The 21,337-nt window shown below is 43.9% G+C and overlaps 1 protein-coding gene across 1 annotated transcript; it reads left to right on the top strand.

The window, feature by feature from the left end:
- Positions 1 to 596: 596 nt before the first annotated feature.
- Positions 597 to 18,792, top strand: RPL5 (ribosomal protein L5). The gene is made up of 8 exons (XM_077452913.1): positions 597 to 731; positions 3,245 to 3,314; positions 3,391 to 3,506; positions 4,126 to 4,260; positions 5,775 to 5,977; positions 15,518 to 15,695; positions 16,833 to 16,921; positions 18,632 to 18,792. The coding sequence occupies exons 1-8, from the start codon at positions 729 to 731 to the stop codon at positions 18,732 to 18,734; spliced, it is 897 nt and encodes a 298-aa protein (XP_077309039.1). The 5' UTR covers positions 597 to 728; the 3' UTR covers positions 18,735 to 18,792.
- Positions 18,793 to 21,337: the final 2,545 nt, after the last annotated feature.

The raw sequence follows: 21,337 nt of genomic DNA, 5'->3' as shown, positions 1-21,337 counted from the left end.
AAGGGGGGAGGAATCCGGTGATATCACAGACATCTCCAACTGAACTCCCTGAAGACCCGGAAGCCACAGAAGAGTACCGATCAAAAGAATTTTGATAGATTAAAAAAATGAACGATTAATCGAGGAATTAATTGTTAATTTCCGCAGCCCTAAACATTTTATACAGAAACTAAAAAACGTTTTTTCTAAAAAAAATTACAAAAAAAAAAACCACAGTGGTGATTAAATACCAACAAAAGAAAGCGCTGTCAAAGTGCAACAGCGCTGAAAGCTGATAATTGGCCTGGGCAGGAAGGGGGTAAAAGAGCTCTGTAGGTATGTGATCACTGACAACATTGTCAATGTCACAGTTGGTGTTGGGTGTTTTTTTTTTTTGTAAATATAGCATATACAGCTTTTTTTTTATTTAGTATTGCATTGAATTTCCATAAAGTCAATCTACTAGGATCTTCTAAAGTACCACTTTTTTCAGGTTCTCTCCCTGGTTCTGCATATTGGACGGTAAGCTATGCAGTCCATCTACCAGCAGTTGGCAGCACTCTCAGATCCGCACACCTCTCACACAGACCAGGCAGCTCCTCTTGTTTTGGAGAACTTCCCAGTCGGCCGCGCGGCAGCCTACATACTGAGCATGCGCACTGAACACGGCCTTTTCCCAGTTCTCCAGCGCCCTTACGTGAGCGCTGTGACTCTCCGGTCCTAGCCTCGACGGGACAAAATCCGGAAAAATGGTCAGTACCCCGGCTCCATACCCCTGCCAATACACAGCGTACTCTACCCCTCATCGTGTGCGGCGGGTACGAGGCGCTGGCACGGCCGGAGGGCTTCGGATGGCTTTAGATTGGTGGGGAGTCTGAGCGGCTTCCAGCGTGGCCTAATGGCTGCTGCAGTGCTGGGCCGGCCGCCTCCCTTCCCCCCTCTCTTAACACTGCCTGCTCACCTGTGCCTCTCTGCCAGCACTCTAATATCTCTATATATACCTATATATGTGTGTATGGAGGAGGGGAATATTTTAAATTGTCGTATCTATTCTACACACCGCTGTCACCACTATGACTGAAGGCAGGGGGAGCTCTCATGGCAGATCACCCCTATTATGTCATGGTACAGTCTATATGGGCTCAGGGGTGTTTATCTGGTACAGTGTATATGGGTTCAGGGGTGTTGGTGTACAGTGTGTCCTAATCACAGACAATGTCTTCTATACAGGATGTGATCTCCATATTGTTGTATGTGCCCCCCCCCCCCAGATCGTATGTGCCCAGGCACCCCATTCTTTACTGGGGGAGATCCTCACCCAGTAGTGACCCTACATTGGCCTGTCCAAAATTTACATTGGATTAGGCCTTGTACCATTTAATACTCTTGTCATTGGCTGTATACATTTTTGTGACATGTGTCAGGGGCCCGGTTACTCTTATAATGGTAGTTGGGCCTTATTCTTAGGGCTGGTCTCACTGGTGTGTTGTGAGATGCCATGTATTTGGATTTTTTTTTTTGTGGTAAGGCATTGCGTTATTAACTCAATTCACAATGTGTGGTTTTTAGTGCGTTCAGATTGAATGCACCACATGTGTTTTCATCCCTGTTCACCTGGGGAAAACATTGACACTTTCTGTGCAATGCATTGACTAGAATGGAAGGTGTTTTTCACGCAGGGCACCAAATATGTAGGAAGCTTTAAAACGCAAAGATGCGAATAGTGTGAAGGCAGCTTATTTTCATGCTGTTTTGTCACTGGAAAAGTGCATTTAGAGTAGTATAAGCGCACCAGTGTGTACACGGCCTTAAAGTGCATCTAATGCTTTTTTTTTTTTTTTTGGGGGGGGGGGGGGGTAAGGGCTAGTAATTGTGTTATCCCTGGGGTTTTTTTTTTGCTCTGTCCCTTTGGGGTGGTTTTCTTCACTTCCTGTGCTGGAAAAGGACGTTGCATCTTCCCAAAAAGAATGGCACCACCTTCTAGGTGGTTGTCATGGGATCAGGTGTCACCCTTTGGATGATTTCCCCATGATTCCTTTTCTAGTGACATCTGGAAATGTTAGCTTTTCTCTAGTGTCAAATCTTATTCACACCATGTGCTTTTCTCTGTATGACACGTCTTCTAGTGTAAACTTTAGCTACTTGCCGACCGCTCCATGTATATCTACTGTGGCAGGGGTAATGTATCTGATACCCGATCAGTGCTTTTAGCTAAGGGGTGAGTCTGTACCCCAGCTGTGCTTTCTTACAGCATAAGACGATGGTCAATTGTTACCGGGACCCACTTGATGGGCTCCATCCTTCTTTGAAGAGTTCTGTACTGTAAACGCACAACTCTGTACACTGACAGGCGAGTGTGCGGTTTGGTGCAACGTTGCAATGCAGCATTTGAATTGCTTTATAACATTGCGTCCTGGTCCACACTATAGCGGTGCGGGGAACTGCATGTGATTAGAACGAAAAACCACATTTCTGTTCAAATCACATATGATTCTTTGCAGTGCGATTTGATCCATTCATTTTGTATGGTTCAGATTGCACTGCATCTGCTTCAGTTGTGCAGAACCTCCCTTTTTTTTTTTGCAGTGCTGGTATTGGGATCTTTGGTATTCACAACCATGCGATCTGATTCAGGCATTCGCACTGCATTTTGCAAGTGTTTTCATGTTGGTGTTAACATTGATACCTGCAGCAGATCAGGTGAACATGCAATTTCATTGTGGTGCGGGAAATGCACAGGATTTGCTGCGTTTCCCACATCGCATACGTATGAACCACAGCTGAGATCAGAGTGACATTTCATTTAACTTTCTGCAACACCCTAACAAAGCACATTGGTGTGACCTGAACTACAGTACGTAAGCCAGATTGCCTTCTCTTTATACATTAGGGCTGTTGGCAGTGTGGCCCAACACATGCGGTTTGAAGGGGCCCTCAGGGAGGAAAATGGTTGTCATGAAAAATGGGTGAAGCTTTTGCAGAGGGACACAAATCCTGAGGTTGGAACCCATTCACACCTAAGGCTCCATGCATACTGTGCTTTAAAAAAAAGTTTTCCTTGGCAGGGAAAAAATGCTTAGAGCATTTTTGCACACAGGTTTAGGCGTGTTAAGGTTTTTTCTTTCCTGCATCTAAATGCAGAGCTTAAAATCTCTCAATGTCCTAATGTGCATGAATACATAGAACATTGAGCTGGACCCTAAAGGTGGGGTATTGACTTTGAGCAAAACTGCTTTTCTGAAGGTTACCTTTTCTGTTTTCATAGGGGTTCGTAAAAGTTGTGAAGAACAAGGCTTATTTCAAGAGGTACCAGGTTAAGTTTCGCAGAAGGAGAGGTACGTAGAGTTTTTCCTTTGCCTGGTGGGGTTCTCCTAGTAGGCATGTTTAATTAATGAGGAGTTTCTTTTTCAGAGGGCAAAACTGACTACTATGCCCGCAAGAGACTGGTCATCCAGGACAAAAACAAGTATAACACCCCAAAATACAGGATGATTGTTCGTATCACTAACAGAGACATCATCTGCCAGGTATGTACACATGGGACATATGTCTCTCCTTTTGAGGTCTGGAGATCTATGTTGGGGAAGCTGGGCTTAGTGTGATCACTTCTCTTGGATCTACTGTAACACTGGGAAGAGATTCTCCTTTGGGAGTATTAGTAACCTCTGCAATGTGAACAGCACTAACTTTTTTTTTTTTTAGCTTTTATTTTGAGGTGGGGGTGTTGCTGAGATTTGTTCCCATGTGTTTTAAATGTCCCCCTTACTATATGGTGACATGTAGTTTTCTTGCCAGTTCTATCTACCGTCCTGATGGTGCTACACCCAAATGTCATCCCTGTGGCATGGTAGACTTTCACACTTATTTAAACTACAAGCGATTTTTGTAGCCCCATTATAACTAGCAGTGAAGCACTTTGCATCTACCCTGTATAGTGCTGCCCTAGGTGCTGTGTGTGTGTGTAAAAAAAAAAAAAACACAACTTTCAAATGGACTCTAATATTCCTGTAGTTTCAATTCAGATTTTTCTGATCATTTCAGAAAACTAGTTACTGATAGGAAATGATGCAAGTCTTGCGTTTTTTTTTTTTTTTTTTTTTTTGTATTGCTATTGTAAGTTACTGATGTTTGCATTGATTTCTGCAGATTGCCTATGCCAGGATTGAAGGTGACATGATCGTCTGTGCTGCCTATAGCCATGAACTTCCCAAATTCGGTGTCAAGGCTGGGCTGACAAACTACGCTGCCGCCTATTGTACGGGTCTGCTGCTGGCTCGCAGGGTATGTCTTTCAGAGTGTATTTTGGGGATATCCTTGGTTAATCCTTGGAAGCTTCATTGTGAGATTTGTGGTGGTGCTTGACAATAACATGTCACATTAATGGACTTCTCTGCCAAACCTTGACCTGAGATGACAGGTTCTTTAATGTCTACATTCAACAGTAAAAATAAACTAGCATGTTGATGTTGGGATAGGTTCACATCTGTATGGGTGGTTCCCGCTGCAGGGTCTGCATCTGTTCACGTAGCCACAACCACCCGTACAGAAACTTGCTGGATGTGTGCAGTTTCTTTTAATCCTAATCCCACTTGCTGGCAGCTGCATGGCACTTGAGGTTAGCATGCGTGCTGTGACTTTCTAAAATGCTGCACAGATGTGTTCCCTGCATTTTCGCAGACACAGCAGCCCATTCAGATGAATGGTCTGGCATTCCTGCTCAAAACGCAGCTCGGAGAACCACATGTGTGAACTTAGCCTGACGGTGATTCTCCATGTACGAATAGAAAACAGAACTTTTCCCGTGCACTCTATTTTGCCAAGGTTGTGATTCCCTCACCCGCATGTCATATTTAGACTTGTGACTGTCTACTGCTGCATTCATTTCTATGAGCTTCCTGTGTGGAACTCTAAGGTGGATTCACATGCAGCAGACAGTGGCTCAGCACAGAGGATGTCTCGTTGCTTGTCTGAATGAGCCTTTAGTCTGGAATTTCATAGAATTCTCCAGCACTTAAAGGGGAGGTGTTTTTGTGGGTTTTTTCCACCTTCATGCATCCTATGCATCAAGGTGAGAAAATGTCTGTCAGCAAGGACGTGCTTTCCCTCTGCATAGGATTCTCGGCACTTGATTGGATAGATTGCTGGCAGCACAGCCATTGGCTCCTGCTGCTAGCAATCTAGATGGGGGCAGGGGTGAGTTCAGCATGTGTCTATGGATGCAAATCCCGGAGCGTGCCTGCAAGGCGGTGCCATTGGCTCCCGTGGTTGTCAGGCAGAGGGCCAGGTCAGGGCTCTGTCTGAATGGCTTGGGTGCCCCTCTGTAGCAAGTGGCTGGCTGAGGGGTATTCAAGGGATGGGCTAGGAGCAGCATAGAGGGACCCAAGAAGAGGATCTGGACTGCTCTGTAACTTGGTAAACTCCTCTGAGCACTGGAAGTTTGTAGGCACCTGACTGGAGACTTGGCGTTTAGCATTGAATAGTGAGGATCTTGTGCAGATATGGAGGGGGTCTCACTTTTTAATTTTTTTTATTTTAATGGTTAAAAGCAGTGTAATTAGCTGAACTTCATTATCTTCACTTAGGAAGAGGATGAGGGGGAGATCCCCTTAACACCCTTAATAATAAACATAAATACCATGAAAATATTACTTTATTTCAGACTGCTTTGGAAGATGTGCTGTGATTTTAAGAATGCAGTAGATAATTGAGCTAGGTACTACAGATGCTTCTACGTAGCAGTACTGTCCTTGGCATAAATAAGGGCAATGATCTCAAAACTGTCTTTATTATTTTAGCTGCTGAACAAATTTGGTCTTGACAAAGTGTATGAAGGCCAGGTGGAAGTAACTGGAGATGAGTACAATGTGGAGAGCATTGATGGTCAACCTGGTGCCTTCACCTGCTACCTGGATGCTGGTCTCACCAGGACCACCACTGGAAACAAAGTCTTCGGTGCACTCAAGGGAGCCGTTGATGGAGGCCTGTCCATTCCTCACAGGTGAGCTAGCTGTAGAGTCCAGGTCAACCATCTCACCTGGCTGTTTTTAAAGTTTCAATTGATCTAAGTTTAAAGATTGCTTGTTTAATTGGCAGCGATTGAGAAATTTCTGCACCATTTACTTTTTTTTTTTTTTTTTCATTGTGACTTGCATAGTCATCTGTTAAATGAAGTTGCACAATTTTAGAGCTGCACCATTGTGAACCAGGTCTAAACAAAGTGTATGCGGGTTATATAGCAAAGGTAATTATTATTTTTTTTGGTGTAATTCCTGTCTAACACATTCTTTAAAATGTTCATTGACACTTATGCTGGGACCTGTGTATGTGCCTATTTGGTCTATTCATGTGATCCCCCTACAGTGACTCTTGTCTGAGCTGCTATTGCAGGAGGAACCTATAAGTGAGCTCCCAAAATTCCTAGCATTTACTCCTTAGCTGCTGGAAATTACCTGCGATTGAGCAAAAATCCCAGAGTCCATTTTCTGACTATAAAACCATTGCTTGTTCCAGTGAAGGATTATTGCTGTAAATGTGTTTAAACGATTGTAAAAATCTGATCTCCGTACAAGTCTACAGAGTGGGTTGAAACGATTAGTCACAGCAATTTTGTAATGCATGCGACTTCAGTTTCTGGCACGGGTAAAATGGCCCAGGCAGAGTTGGCCAAATGCTGAGAACTGGGTAACTGTTTAAAGGAAAGGCTTTTTCATAAAAAAAACAAGCCTGTCATACTGGCCTGCTGTTGCATGTTTTCCTGATACTCTACTTCTGATCCCTCACCTGTGCTCCTGGCCCCTCTGCTGTGGATTGCCCCTGGATCAATTTTCAATGAGGGCATCTAAGCAGTCTCACTCCTAAGCCTGCAGTTCTGCATGTCCATTCACACACAGCCATGGTGGGGCTTCACCCCCTCTCATTGGCTCACTAGTTGTGGATCTTGCTGCTGTCTCCAATGAAGAGGAAGAGTCCCCAGAGAGCTGGGCTCTCGTGCATATTGCCAAATCGTGAAGAGGCTCAGTAAAGTATTGGTGGGCTGTTTTATCTTTATTTTATTTTTTATTTTCCTTTGTGCATAGAATACATAAAGGTAAAACAAACCTTGACTTTAGAACCACTTGTTGCCAAATTGCATACCTGTACGTCATTTGACTTTGGTTGTACAGGAGTGATGGCTGCAGCCTCACCCGGTACAGTTTTTAGAGGCAACGTTCAGCTCTCTTGTAATGGCCGATGTGGCTAAGCAGCTGCTCGATTGTTATCCCAAGCAGCAGCAGACGCCGTTCCCAACCACCTTCTGCCCAGGCTTTCATGTCCCACTGGAGACCTGAACGACCCGCCTGCTGGCTGGAGACCCAAAGAAAGTCGTGGCTGGCTTTGATCGGGTCTCAGATGTAGTAAACTGGAAGCGACATGACATCACTTCGTTTACTGGAATCTTAAATACACCAGTTTTTAAATTAATCAAGGTATTCAAAATGCTGGTCTTGGCGTTTCTGAATGCTTTTAAGTGCAAAGGGAGGGATTTGGGGTCTTGTAGACTGCAGATCCCTCCATTGGAATATCTGTCTCAACTATTGCTGTCACAAAGGATGTTCACATTTCTTGGCCGCAATAAATGATGTATTACCCTGTGGATAGTGAAATGTATGCCATTTGTTGCTGTGCATTTGGTATTTACTCTGTATGAAATCTTTTATATTTTAAAAAGAAAATGGGTTATGTATTCTGGTTTTGCATTAAAATTTTGAAAAGTGTTTTTTCCTTAACTGCGTTTGAAAAATGCATAAATACCGTGACATAAGAAAATTGCAGAACCCACAATTTTATTCCCTAGGCTCTCTGCTAAAGTGTTTGGGGGTTAGAAGTAGGGGTGTACCGAATGGGTTTTTGGTGCCGATACCGAAAATGAAAAATACACTAGGCCGAAAACCGATACCGAAACATATTTAAAAACAAATCTTTATACAAGAGATGGTCAGACTGGGGACATGGTACGGGAGATCAATGCAGCCTCGCCAGTGTCCCCCATATTGCAGCCAGCCCTGGTCCCCCTCCCCCCCTGCAGCCAGCCTGTGCAGGGAAGAGAGCCGCCTCCGCCGCCTTTTTGATAACAGCGCTGGGAACATCACAGCTTTCATTTCAATAGCTGTGTTCCCAGCCGTGCCGTCACATACAGCCCCTTCCCCTGTCCGGGCACTTTGATAGACGGATCATCATCCAATCCTGGGATGGATGATCTGCCAAAGTGCCTGGACAAGGGGGAGGGGTTATGTGACTTCACAGCAGGGGAGACAGCTACTGAAATGAAAGCTGTGCTGTTATCAAACAGGCGGCGGAGATGGCTCTCCTGCACTATAGGACACCCCCATGATGGGTGGCACCAGGGCTGGGGGCAGAGCTACATCCCATTTTCGGCTCTATTATCGGCCATTTTTTCTTTCAGCAAATTGCCGAAAAGGGCATTTTCAGCCGTAATTTTGGTGCATCCCTAGTTAAAGTAATTTTCTAGCAAAAAAATACAGATTTAAACTTAAGTGCCAGCCTGGCCTTCAAGTGGTTAAGTGTACCTGTGCAGACTATTAACGTTTAGCCTAGGTTCACACTGGCATGCAATGTGGGAACCTGCACTGGAATCGCTGGTTCCCACATCACGTCAGTGTGACCTAGCCTTAAGGTGGTTGTAAACTATATTTGGTCACCTCAAACTGAAAAGACTTCTGTTTTGCTATTCCAAGCAAACGCGCACATCCGTCTGTCTCCGTGCTTTATTTGAGAAATCACTTTGAACAGCCCAACTCTCCCCCCCCCCCCTCCCCCCCATGGCCATCTACAGTAAGGGATGATTTATGTAGCATTTACTTCCTGGAATCCATCTGCCTTTAACTGAAGCATGCAGACTGCTTAGCTGAGCGCCCCTCCTGAAGACTCATGGGCTCTATGACCTAACTTTGACCTAGGCTACAAACAAGGAAGCACTGAAGAAATGTAGAACCCAATATACATTTACTAAAGATGGCAATTTAAGGATTAAAAATGGTTGGAGAGTCATGTTCTGCGTTAAACTATTTTTACATATTAATAAGATAAGTCAGTGCTCATGGGAGGGGGAGAGAATGCAAGTTTACAGGGAAACTTAAGCATACAGTTTGATCTCCAGACTTTGTAAGTTTGCCCATCAGAAATGGTCTGGGATTATAATAGGTGTATTTTTAAATGATAGCCAGAATATTGACCAAAAATCAGCATAAAGCATTTTATAAACTGACTTGCGGTACAGGGAGTAAAATTAGTATTTTGATTCCCAAGCAAAACCTGACTTGGTACTTGGTGGAGAAACCCTTGTTGGCAAGCACAGCAGTAAGGTGCTGCTTGTAGTTGGTGACCAGGTTTGCGTGCGTCTCGGAAGGGGTTTTGGTCCACTCTTTACAGCGTTTTAAATCCTTACGGTTTTTTGGCTGTTGGCACCTTGAAGTTTCAGCTTCCTCCACAAATTTTTAATGGGATTAAAGTCTGGAGACTGGCTGTGCCACTCCTTTATTTCTTTTGCGGTATGTTTTGGGTAATTTTCATGTTGAAAGACACTTCAGTGTTCTGGCAGAGATGAGAAGGTTCTCATTCAAGCTTCTACAATACATGACCCAGTTCATTGGTCCCTCAATGCAGCAAAGTCGGCCTGTACCTTTAGCAGAGAAATGGCCCCAAGGCATGTTTCCACCTCTGTGCTTTACTGTAGGGCTGGTGTTCTTGGGGTTAGCCAGCATTTTTCTTCCTCCAAACACTGAGTCCCCCTCAAGAAGGCACATGTACAGTCATGCCAATGAACATCTAAATGTTGCTCAGATTGGGAGAAAGTGCTGTGGTCAGATGAGATCAAAATTGATCTTTTGGATTAACTTGAATTGCAGAGTTTAGAGGAAAAAAATGCTGTCTACAACCCTAAAGAACACCATCTCTACAGTCACACCCAGAGGTGGAGAGCATGTAGCCGTCTCTAGCATGCCATCGACTGTGAACCCTCTTCAGATTTTTCTGTGCAGTGATGGTTGAGCAGGCCTCTGAAAGCGGTAAAAGTTTGAAAGTGGTTGTGAATCTCAGACCTGAAATATTAACAAAACCTATCCTATAGTGTGTACTTGTTCCAGAGTACAAAGTGTTTGTTTTCTGTCTGCTGCTTCATTCCTCTAACTATGAGTCACATCTGACATGTTTTCCTGACACCAAGAGTAAAATAAAAGTGCACAGCCTGTGATAGCCTCAGCTATGTTCCTGTGTGTGTGTGGGGGGGTTGTCCCTTTCATCACATCCAGTCGGCTCTCCTCACTGATGTAACTTCAACTCTCTGCCCCCTGCTTTTCAGAGCTGGGAGATCCTGTGTGAACTCTGCATTTTGAATGTAGGGAAGAGATTGCTGTAGATGGGTACAACTAATGTAGGATTGGATTCATCTGTGCTTCACTGGGGATATGTAAGGGATTACAACTACTTTAAAGCAAGCTGTTCTGCCCACTTGCTCTATTTAGTGTGAAGTTATTCAATCTTTGATCAGAACAAAGGCTAAAGTCAGATTTCAGTCTGACTGTCTTAACTGCTTAGAACAGTCTTGGTCAGTTTAAATGACCCTGATGACACATCAACAGGGCTGCACATTTTTATGTGCTAAGGTGCGTTGCATAGTTGGTCTTTGAAGTGCAATACATCCTATTCAATTAGAATAAGCCGCCTAAGTCCATGTTTCCTGTTGTGTTTAATTTTATTTGATGCTGCTGTATCGGTTTTATATAGCATTGGCTACATAGTGTCTCAGACTTCTCTTCAACTGCTGGAATAAAATAGGTTAAGTCAGGGCTTGACAAATTTGCTTAGAATCTAGGAGTCAGCTGATAAGGTTTTATTTAAATCTGCCCATCGCCCAGAACTGCATGTCTGATTCATCGGACAATAAGAATTGCTCATACTTGATGCCAAGAGACAATATTTAAAAATAAAAAAACACTTGTTTTTGTTATAAGATTTTGCAAAAAAATTTTTCTCCTTCACTGATGTGCTTTGATAGGCTGCACTAATGGACACTGATGGGGTGGCATTGAGGTTAGAACTGATGGGCACCAATAGGCGGCACTGGCAGGTGGCACAGATTGGCAAGTGGCACTGGATTGCACTGGCAGGCAGCATTGGCAGGTGGCACTGGATGGCACTTACTGGCAAGTGGCACTAACTGCCATTGGCCGGTGGCACTGGATGGCACTGCTTGGCATTGGCAGGTGGCACTGGATTGCACTGGCAGGTGGCAATGGGTGGCACATATTGGCAGGTGGCATGCACTGGCAGGTGGCACTGGATTGCACAAATTGGCAGGTGGCACTGGATTGCACTGGCAGGTGGCAATGGGTGGCACTGGCACAGGTTGGCACTGATTGGTAAGTGCCACTGGATTGCACAGGTTGGCACTGGCAGGTGGCACTGGATTGCACTGGTTGGCACTAACTGGCATTGGCAGGTTTCACAGCCGATAGTGTAACTGTGAAACTGAATGCTCCCTGCAGTGCTGCACTGCATGAAACTGTATAGAGAGGAGCTAACACATTCAGCGTGATGTCAGAGGTGGACGGGACCAGCAGCTATCCAGCCAATGATTGGGCTGCTTAAGGGGAGGGGCCACATGTATCGGCCCGCCCAGATCTCATCCCATTGGCTGATGTTGAAAAGCCCACCCCGACATTCAGCCTCAATTTTGACAGCTCCTCTCTACAGTTTCACACACTGCGGCGCTGCTCTGCCAACAGTGTGTGGAGGAGGATGTCAGCGGCTGCTGAGCCGCTCTCTTCCTGCTCCATCCCAACTACCAGACAGTGCTCTGTCTGGAGGCACCAGACAGAGCAACAGAGGCACCTGTCAGTGACAAACCTAGGCGCCAGGGCACAATTTCTAGTCGCAACGGCGACCTGGCGCCTGGATTTGTCGAGCCCTGGGTTAAGTGCCCCTCAGCCATTTGGTGGAACCCTTGTATTTTTGTAAATAAAAGGCTGTTGGGCAGGGATCATGTCCACATTGGTGGTTAGAAACAGTAATGTTTAAAAACATGCATTGTTGGTAGTGTCAGCATTTAACTCCTACATTGGTAGTCGGTGTTGTTCACCCCCCCCCAAAAAAAAAACATTGGGCAAATATGCCAAAAGATGGCACGTTAAAAAAAAAAAGCAATGGAATGCAGTGTTTCCAGGGCTGTTTGAGGACTTGCTTTTTAATGCTTGAAAAATATATAAATTGGTGTGCATGATGTGGACACATGTTGACCTAATTGTTTCGGGAGAAACCTGGGGCTTTTTATTGCTGCCCTAAACCTGGAACAAGTCAATAGTGTAACTTTGCTGCATGCTTCTGGTGTCTGACTCATAATTGAGAGCAGATGCATACAACTAGTCTTTTCTGGAAAGGGGCGGTTGGTCCTCATTTACTACCTTTATTAAAAAAAGTGGAATCAGTCTTTTGTGGTATGTCAGCCCATTCGACTGAATATGCTACCTTAATGTAATGCATGTTACAACATACAACACAATAGGGGTTAATTTTACTGCAACTGACCACCTATGTTAGACCTCTCCTGGAGTATTTCAAGCAAGAAGTGTTTCTTATGGACAGTACTATGGTCTTGTATGTTATGTATTATTACAAATTTGTTTTCAGTTGCTTTAGTAGCAATAACTCTAACCGTTAAAGACCAGGCCTCTGACTGTTTACAAGTTACATTTTTTTTTTCCCCCCCCTAACACCCTAGAGAATAAAATGGTGGTCATTGCAGTACTTTGTCACACTATTTGTGTAGTGGTCTTAACAAGCGCACTTTTTTGGGAAAAAAATCTTTTTTGAATAAAGGTAATGTTAGCTTCTTATATTTTAATATTGTGAAAGGGTTACAAGTAAATTGATACCCAACATGTCATGCTTCAAAATTGCGCCCGCTTGTGGAATGGCATCAAATCTTTACCCTTAATGTCCATAGGCGACGTTTAAAAAAAATTCTACAGATTGTATGTTTTGAGTTAGAGGAGGTCTAGGGCTAAAATTATTGCTCACGTGTGGTTTGACCACTGTTTTCGTATGCGTTTTTGCTTCTGCGTGCAAGCTCGTTGGGGCGACGGGCACTTAAACATTTTTTTAATTTTTTCACTGTTTTAATTGAAATGAAAAAAATTGGGTCACTTTTTTTATTCCTATTACAAGGAATGTAAACATCCCTTGTAATATAAAAAAAAGCATGACAGGTCCTCAAATATGAGATCTGGGGTCAAAAAGACCTCAGATCTCATATTTGGTCTTGTATGCAATAAAAATTTTCATTTTGAAAGCAAAAAATGCCTTTAAGACGTATGGGTGGAAGTTTTGATTCCACCCTGCTATAGTATAGAAGGGTGGGGGCCATCTTCCCTCACTTGTACAGTTGCGGACAGGTCTCGATCACCTCCGCTGCTGCCGACTGCTCTGGTAAGCGGCGGAGAGCAGCGGTATCTCCTGCCACCAATAATGGTGATCTTGTGGCGAATCCACCAAAGACCACCATTATCGTAAACGGGACTGCCAGGTCTAAATATGGATACCTCGGTTGTAGCAGATGCTGCTGTTGCTGAGATTCATCATCAAACTGCCAATTGTATATGTACATGAGCCGGTCAGTAAGTGGTTAATCAGTTAACGTTCCTGAAATGTAACGTTCCTATGAACTTGCACATGCAAACTTGCTGTAATGTGTTTTTTTTTTTTTTGTTTAAAAAAAAAAAAGCTGTAAACCCAGCCTATCACATGTTCGGTCTCTGCAGTAAATGAATCTTTAGGGCACTCCGCTATAAACACTTTAGTATTGAAGGTATCAAACGCCACCAGAGCGGGCACTACAGAGTGCAGGAGGGACCTAGGTGATATTATACCTCTGTCTCTATAGGAGGTACCTGCTGAATGCTATCATGTTTAATTAATTTAGTTTAACCTTACGCTAGGCTGATCTTTGTATTTAGATCGTGTTGGATATATGTTCTCTATAGTGAGTACACCCCCTCGCATTTTTTGTAAATATATCTTTTCATGTGACAACACTGAGGAAATTACACTTTGCTACAATGTAAAGTAGTGTAAATTTGCTGTCCCAATGCAACATGGCTAGGAATGTCTAGACTGACAAAAGCTAGTACATCCCTAAATGAAAATGTCCAAATTGGGCCCAATTTGCCATTTTCCTTCCCTGGTGTCCTGAGACTTGCTAGTGTTACAAGGTCTCGGGTGTGAATGGGGAGCAGGTGTTAAATTTGGTGTGATTTGCTCACCCTCATACTGGTCACTGGAAGGTCAACATGGCACCTCATGGCAAAGAACTCTAAGGATCTGAATTTAATTTTTTTTGCTCAACATAAAGATGGCCTAGGCTGTAAGAAAATTGGCAAGACCCTGAAACTGAGCTGCAGCACGGTGGCCAAGACCCATACAGCAGTTTAACAGGACCGGTTCCACTCAGAACAGGCCTTGCCATGGTCAACCCAAAAAATTAGCGTGCACGTGCTCATCATAACCGGAGGTTGTCTTTGGGGAAATGAACATAAGAGTGCTGCCAGCATTGCCGGAGAGGGTGAAGGGGGTCAGCTTGTCAGTGCTCAGACCGCACACTGCATCATATTGGTCTGCATGGCTGTCGTCTCAGAGGGAAGCCTTCTAAAAATGATGCACAAAGTCCAGTTTGAAGACAAGCAGATTAAGGACATGGCTTACAGGAACCATGCACTGTAGTCAATGAGACCAAAATAAACTTATTTAGTTCAGATGGTGTCAAGCGTGTGACAGCAACCAGGTGAGTACAAAGGTGTCTTGCCTACAGTCAAGCATGGTGGTGGGAGTGTCATGGTTTGGGGCTGCATGAGTGCTGCTGGCCCCGGGAGCTACAGTTCATTGAGGGAACCATGAATGTTAACATGTACTGTGACCTACTGAAGCAGCACAGGATCCCCCTCAGTCTGGGCTGCAGGGCAGTATTCTAACATAGTGACCCAAAACACACCTCCAGGGCGACCACTGCCTTGCTAAAGAAGCTGAGGGGAAAGGTGAAGGAGTGGCCAAGCATGTCTCCAGACCTAAATCCTATTGAGAATCTGTGGGGCATCCTCAAATGGAGGTGGAGGAGCACAAGGTCTCTAACATCCAGCTCTGTCATGGAGTGGAAGAGGACTCAAGTGGCAACCTATGAAGCTCTTGTGAACACCATGCCCAAGAGGGTTAAGGCAGTGCTGGAAAATGGTAGCCATACAATATTGACACTTTGGGCCCAATTTGGACATTTTTCACTTAGAGGTGAAATCACTTTTGTTGCCAGCAGTTTAGACCTTATTGGCTGTTATTTTGAGGGGACCGCATTATACAAGCTGTACACTCACTACTTTGCAGCAAAGTGTAGTTTCTTCAGTGTTCTCACATAGAGAATAAGATTTACAAAAATGTCAGGGGTGTACTTATGATATACTGTGTATATATTAAAAAAAAATATTTTTTTTTATTCTAGCACCAAACGCTTCCCTGGCTATGACTCAGAGAGCAAAGAGTTCAACGCAGAAGTCCACCGCAAACACATCCTTGGCCAGAATGTGGCGGACTACATGCGTCTTCTAATAGAGGAAGATGAGGATGCATACAAGAAGCAATTCTCCCGGTATATAAAGCATGGCATCACAGCTGACCAAGTGAGTAACACTGCAAAAGCTTATACTCCTGGAGGTTTTATTGGGGTGCCTTAATCGTGCTGTAACAGGAGCATTTTATCTGAGCACTCATACTGTCTACTGGGTGATCTTCCTTGTGACCTATGGTTTTGTTAGAGCTTAAAAATGTAACCTGAATTAATTAAAATTGTCAGATAAGATGTAGAGGCTGCTTTTGGCAATGACAGCCACTGGTCTAGTTCAGCTGTAGCTCTAGACTAATCATGTTTACCTGGCTCAGGGCTGCTGCCTGTATGGAGTTGGGCATTTGTCCTATGAGCTGTTGTGGCTATGTAGCAGCTGAGCATTTTTGCCCTAGTCGCAATATGACAAAGGAGAAATCAACCTGATTCCCAGCCTCAGGAGATCCAGAGACCAGACCTATGACCAAATTGGCAACAAAAATTTGTCTTATCTGAACCGCTACATTTAAGGTAGCATTCTCGCCTACCCACTGCAAGTTTCTGGCTTGCATACAAAATCTTGATTAAAAAAGCCAAACTAAACCTTTTTAGTCACAAAACAGCCTTGGAAAAAAATGGTTTATTCCTGGAAGACCAAGTTGTGCAGCAGTGATGAGCAGTAAGCGGTGACTGGTCAGTTTTTTTCACTCTGGTGGGGAGACCTGTGTGATCAGCTCAGTTCTCATCCTTTGTAATGGCAGGGGACAGATGCAGAATCTTACTGAGGCTGCATCCACCTGGGTCAGTATTTATAAAAATAAAAAAACATGCTTTTAAAATACAGAATAGGCAGAAGTCTCTACTGCATTTAAAGTTTTTAGCTGCCTGTTCAGAGTGCACTGAGCTGCTCAATATACAATTTTGGCATCTGCCGAGAAACTTCCACACAGGACTGACGTCTTCCCAGGCTGGCCGGTCAGATCTGAGGAAAACCAGCTTAAGGTGAGTAGTTTCACTTAATAGCCAAGGGCCCCTTGTGGCATGCAAGTTGGTTCTGGGCTGGCTTGCAAGTTTACTGTGGTGACTGAATAAAACTAGGAGGAATGGTGTATATCAATGTGGCAGATGAATGAGTAACTGGGACACAGGCTCCAGATCTGTAGGGCAATACTGACTTTCATAGGAATGTATTTATCTCCTTTCCCTTCCCTCTTAGATGGAAGACATATACAAAAAGGCCCATGCTTCAATCAGGGAGAACCCAGTACACGAAAAGAAGCCCAAGAGAGAAGTCAAAAAGAAGAGGTAGGTGGTGTGAAACGAGCCCTAAAATCTATGGGGTCAACTGCCTAAGTCTTGTTCAGAGTTTTAATGTGACCATGTTTTCTAGATTTATTTTATTTTTTTCCATCTGATTTTAATGCAAAGATTGCAATATGCAAGATTTTCAAAATTCATTAATTATATCTGGTGCTAGTGAGCCCTAGGATGCCATGGTCATCTTGGTTTGTGGTTAAAAGCACATTTGCTGTGGGGCTTGATACTGTGTGATTTGTCTTGGTGAAAAGACAGGAAGTGGAAAACTGCACAATGCAGCAAAGTTTGAACTGTGATGGCTATCAAAAATTTGAAGCGGAACTACCTTTTAAACTGGGAATGCAAGATTATTTTTATTGCTTTAGAGACATGCAAGGTCTCTTCTGCAATAAAACCTACCTGCTTGCCCAGTCTTTGGAATGTACTCTGGGCTGTGCAAGTGCATCTTGGTTCCAATCCGGTAAAGTTCCTGTGGCAGACAGCTATGCACATGAGTGACCTCCTCCTCATGTTGGCCCATGAAGATGGTGGCAGCGGGGGGGGGGGGGGGGGGGTGTCTCTCCTATATTGCCACTCTAAGCACCCAGCTATCGCAGCTTTTGGCTTCACAGCCGGGCACGCACAGCGCATGTGTTGCGCTGCGCTCCCGGAGTGGACAGTATCTCCTGGGACCTGTCATGTGTCCCAGGAGATCACCTAGAGGGAGGGGCAACCTAAGGCGAAAAAAGCCGCCTAGGTGGTTCCCCCCAAAATATGCCAAACATGGCATGTAACAGGGCAAGGAGTGCTTAAAGCAGAAGTTCCATTTATGGGTGGCATTCTGCTTTAAGGACCTAGGATGTAGCTTGTACAGCCTACAGACCTATTTATGTAGCTGCCACAATATGCATTCAGTTTGGCAGCCAAGTCAACCTGTATAGCAGTACTATGGCACAGATGAGTGGAAATGGCTGTTTTAAGCGTACATGTGGGTCAGCTGCATCTGTCCAGAGTGATGGTTTTAGGAATTTCTGAAGCAAACCTAAACTTGTTTTTTTAACCCTTTGTTATACCCAAATAGGACCTGTTCTGTTCTTCCTGGCTAGTTGTCTCCATTTTGCATTCATACTTTAGTTTGAGGTTTTTAGATTTATACAGACAATAAAAAAGCCTAGTTTTTCACTCCCCAATAAGTGTTTCTGTATTGCACATTTATACTGCTGAATTAATAAGCATATAGTGAAAATGTGAGTGGCTCTGAAGCCTAAATGGTAAAATTTGTAGTGGGTTCATAATGCTACATAATACTATGTTAAAGGGTGGTTTTGGTGGGGACGTTAAATCTTGTATTCAGTAGCATTTTCTGTATTGGCGTCCTGATAAAAGCTGCTGGATGGTTTGAAACAAACTGTAACTGAATAACCATTATTTGTACACAGGGGCTTTCCCTTGGCTAGATGCTGCTGATAGTAATTCATAATTTTTGTACAGTCTCTTTACATGGCCCATTTACAAAAACCATTTGAGGCAAAACAAAGTCAGAACTGGTATGGAGCAGTGCAAGTGTCACTGGTTGTTCAAAGCAGCTATGTTACAAACTTATTGCTTTTCCATTTTAGTTAGAGGTCCTTCTCGGTCGTTAAAATATTGCAGGTTATTGTTTGGTTAAATTCTAACAGACTTATCTCAAATTGGTATTTTCCTCTGGTCTTGTTTCAGGTGGAATCGTGCCAAGTTATCCCTGGCACAAAAGAAAGATCGCATTGCTCAGAAAAAAGCCAGCTTTCTCAGAGCTCAGGAGAAGATTGTCGAAAGCAGCTAAACTGGGCCTCCTGCAATTTTCTACAAGAATCTCATAAAATAAATCTATTGATGCTAAATGTAGTGTCTGGTGTCTTTGCTGGCTGTGTCTTGGTGTAAAATGGTTTCCATTTTTCACAGATGTAGTGGGGGTAGTTTCAAATGAGTGTTGCTGATTGACGGGTCTGTTTTTGAAGCTATGCTGTGTATCAGATTTGCAAAGACAATGCAGTCCCTCCCTCCCCTGTATCAAGACATGAATGTTTAGTTAGATCAGAGGAGAGCAAAGGGGGCAGGACTTTAAATGAAGTGCGAAATTGCAATAGAATAAATTGGTGAACAATTGGGAAAATTTAATGAGTTCATAAAGTATAGCATACACATGGTTCAGTTATAATTGATAAAAGATACTGACAATACATGAGAGAAAAATATCAACATTATAAAATTCCACAGTACACCAAATTGAAGTTAATGTAAAGCCATAGAATAATGCCTGCTTAACGTGTAGCCTCAATATTCTGTAGTTGTGTATAACAGTTGTAGGAACTTGGGTACAATAATAAACACGACTTTGGTAGCTCTACGTGTTTCGTGGCTAAACCGCCACTCATCAGGAGCAAGTGTGCGATTCCTAAAATGGGAAGGGTATAATTATAATATGATTGCAGACATGAAACAGAGGTGGGGTAATAAACTGCTCAGGGTGCATGCTTACAAGTTGGGGTTTGCTTGATGGTGGCTGACTGTCAGGCTCCACCAGCCATTTGGAAGCACCCCCCAGGAGCTGAGGTGGACGTGTCAATGGGGGGGACCCACAGGGTGCTATTTGAGGCAGGTAAATACCCACGAGGCAAACCTGTGTGGGGAGTGAAAGTGACAAGTGAGGAAGATCGCCAAGAAATAGGCAGAATGTAGAGGTGGACAAAGTGATAGTGGTGATGATGGGAAGGTGAAAGCAGGACTGGAGTGGCCGAGTGCAAGTGTAAAAAATAGAAGAAAAACAAAGTACCTGTGACAAAGAAAGGAAAGGTAATCCATTGGAAAATGGGTGAGAGACAGAGGTAAATAAAAGTACCCAGTGCATGAAGTGAGCCAGTAGATTAGTTAAAGATGGAGTGCTGGAGTAAAAGTACGGTAATCCTCACATGTTTCAGTGAGAATTGTAAGGGTTTGTCCGTGCATACAAGTAAACACAAATGTGAGGTATTGCTGCAAACGTTAGAATGAGAACAATTCTTTTTAGGGCTATAATTAAGTAAATGTCATTGATAACTTGAAGTTCTGTTTTTTCTTAATGCTTAGTCTAAGACCCCTTTCACACTGGGGTGATTTAGTGCATGAAATGATTCTCTCAAGCCCACCCCAGTGTGAAAGCACGACTGCTTTCATACGGGCTGTGCTTTGCAGGACAGCAAAAGTCCTGCAAGCAGTATTTTTGGGGTGGTGAAGCTGTGTAAATGCACCTCCACCCCTACCCATTGAAATGAATGGGCAGTGCTGTCTAAACTCCTGCATAGTGATTTGACAGCGTTGCAAAATAGGTGCTATAAACCCTTTCCTTGGCCGCTAGCGGGTGTTAAAAGCGCATACTAGCGGCTGAAAAGCACCGCTATAGTGCGCTGCTAAAACTAGCAGCGCTTTACTGCTAACGGACCTGCCGCCCCAGTGTAAAAGGGTCTTAAGGAAACGAGACGATCTGTGACATTACAAGTAACACCCCCCTGGTTTCTTGGCTTCTATGCTCCTGTCTACCTTGCATTCCCCTTTAGAGTTTCTGTAGATTTAAAGCTCAAACTCATCCATAAAATGGTTTTATTTCTAGCATGTGCCTGAGATGCAACACTCACATAGGTTGTGCTCTCAACCAAACAGTCAAACCATCCAATAGCTGGTGTCATAACTGATCACATGTGCAGCATCAATTTCCTCAGATCAGGAAGGGATTTTATTTTCTCCATGCTGTAGCAAATTGGAGCATGCTTTCCTCAGGATCAATGGTGGGTATAGGTTTCTGTAAATGGGATTGTATTTTCTTTATTGTACATCATAGGACAGAGTCTCAAGTAATTGGTGGGTTATAGGCCTACCTTCAGGTGTTGACACTGGTATAACAATACAGGAAGTTGACTCCCCTATATAACCCCTCCTCCCAGGAGCACTGGTTTTCGCCAGTGTCTAAAGGTGTTGGTCACGAGTGAAGATGTGTTCTAAAGGAGCTCCAGGAGGGATCCATGCTGGATTTAAAGGAAACTTCCACAATCAGATCCATCCTCGCCACTGAGGCCGTGGGATGGTACCTGGATCTCGATGCAAGAACGAGGTTTTGCCTGTAATGCTGCTCTTTGAGAGCTGGACCCTAGGAACCAGGACGCTTTTTGGTTTTGCTACATTTCCTAAAGTTTTCCTGAGGGGTGTTATACAAGGCCCAAAGGAGCGGAACCACTTTTAAAAGGGCCCCAGTCTTTGAGCGTGTTTAAACGCAGCCTGCCGTGATGGGTGAAAGTTGGATCTGTCAAATCAGCAGTATCCTGCAGCCAGGACAAGGCAAGGGAAGAAGCTTTGCTTTTTCTTTCAATATGCCTTATAAATGTCTCCCCTATAAGGAGTAACTTGCACTACCTA

The sequence above is a fragment of the Lithobates pipiens genome, unplaced genomic scaffold (assembly GCF_037356315.1).
Source record: "Lithobates pipiens isolate NorthernLeopardFrog02 unplaced genomic scaffold, aLitPip1_a1.2 Scaffold_23, whole genome shotgun sequence".
In the NCBI taxonomy this organism is placed as follows: Eukaryota; Metazoa; Chordata; class Amphibia; order Anura; family Ranidae; genus Lithobates; species Lithobates pipiens.
This window is presented reverse-complemented; position numbering and strand designations above follow the sequence as displayed.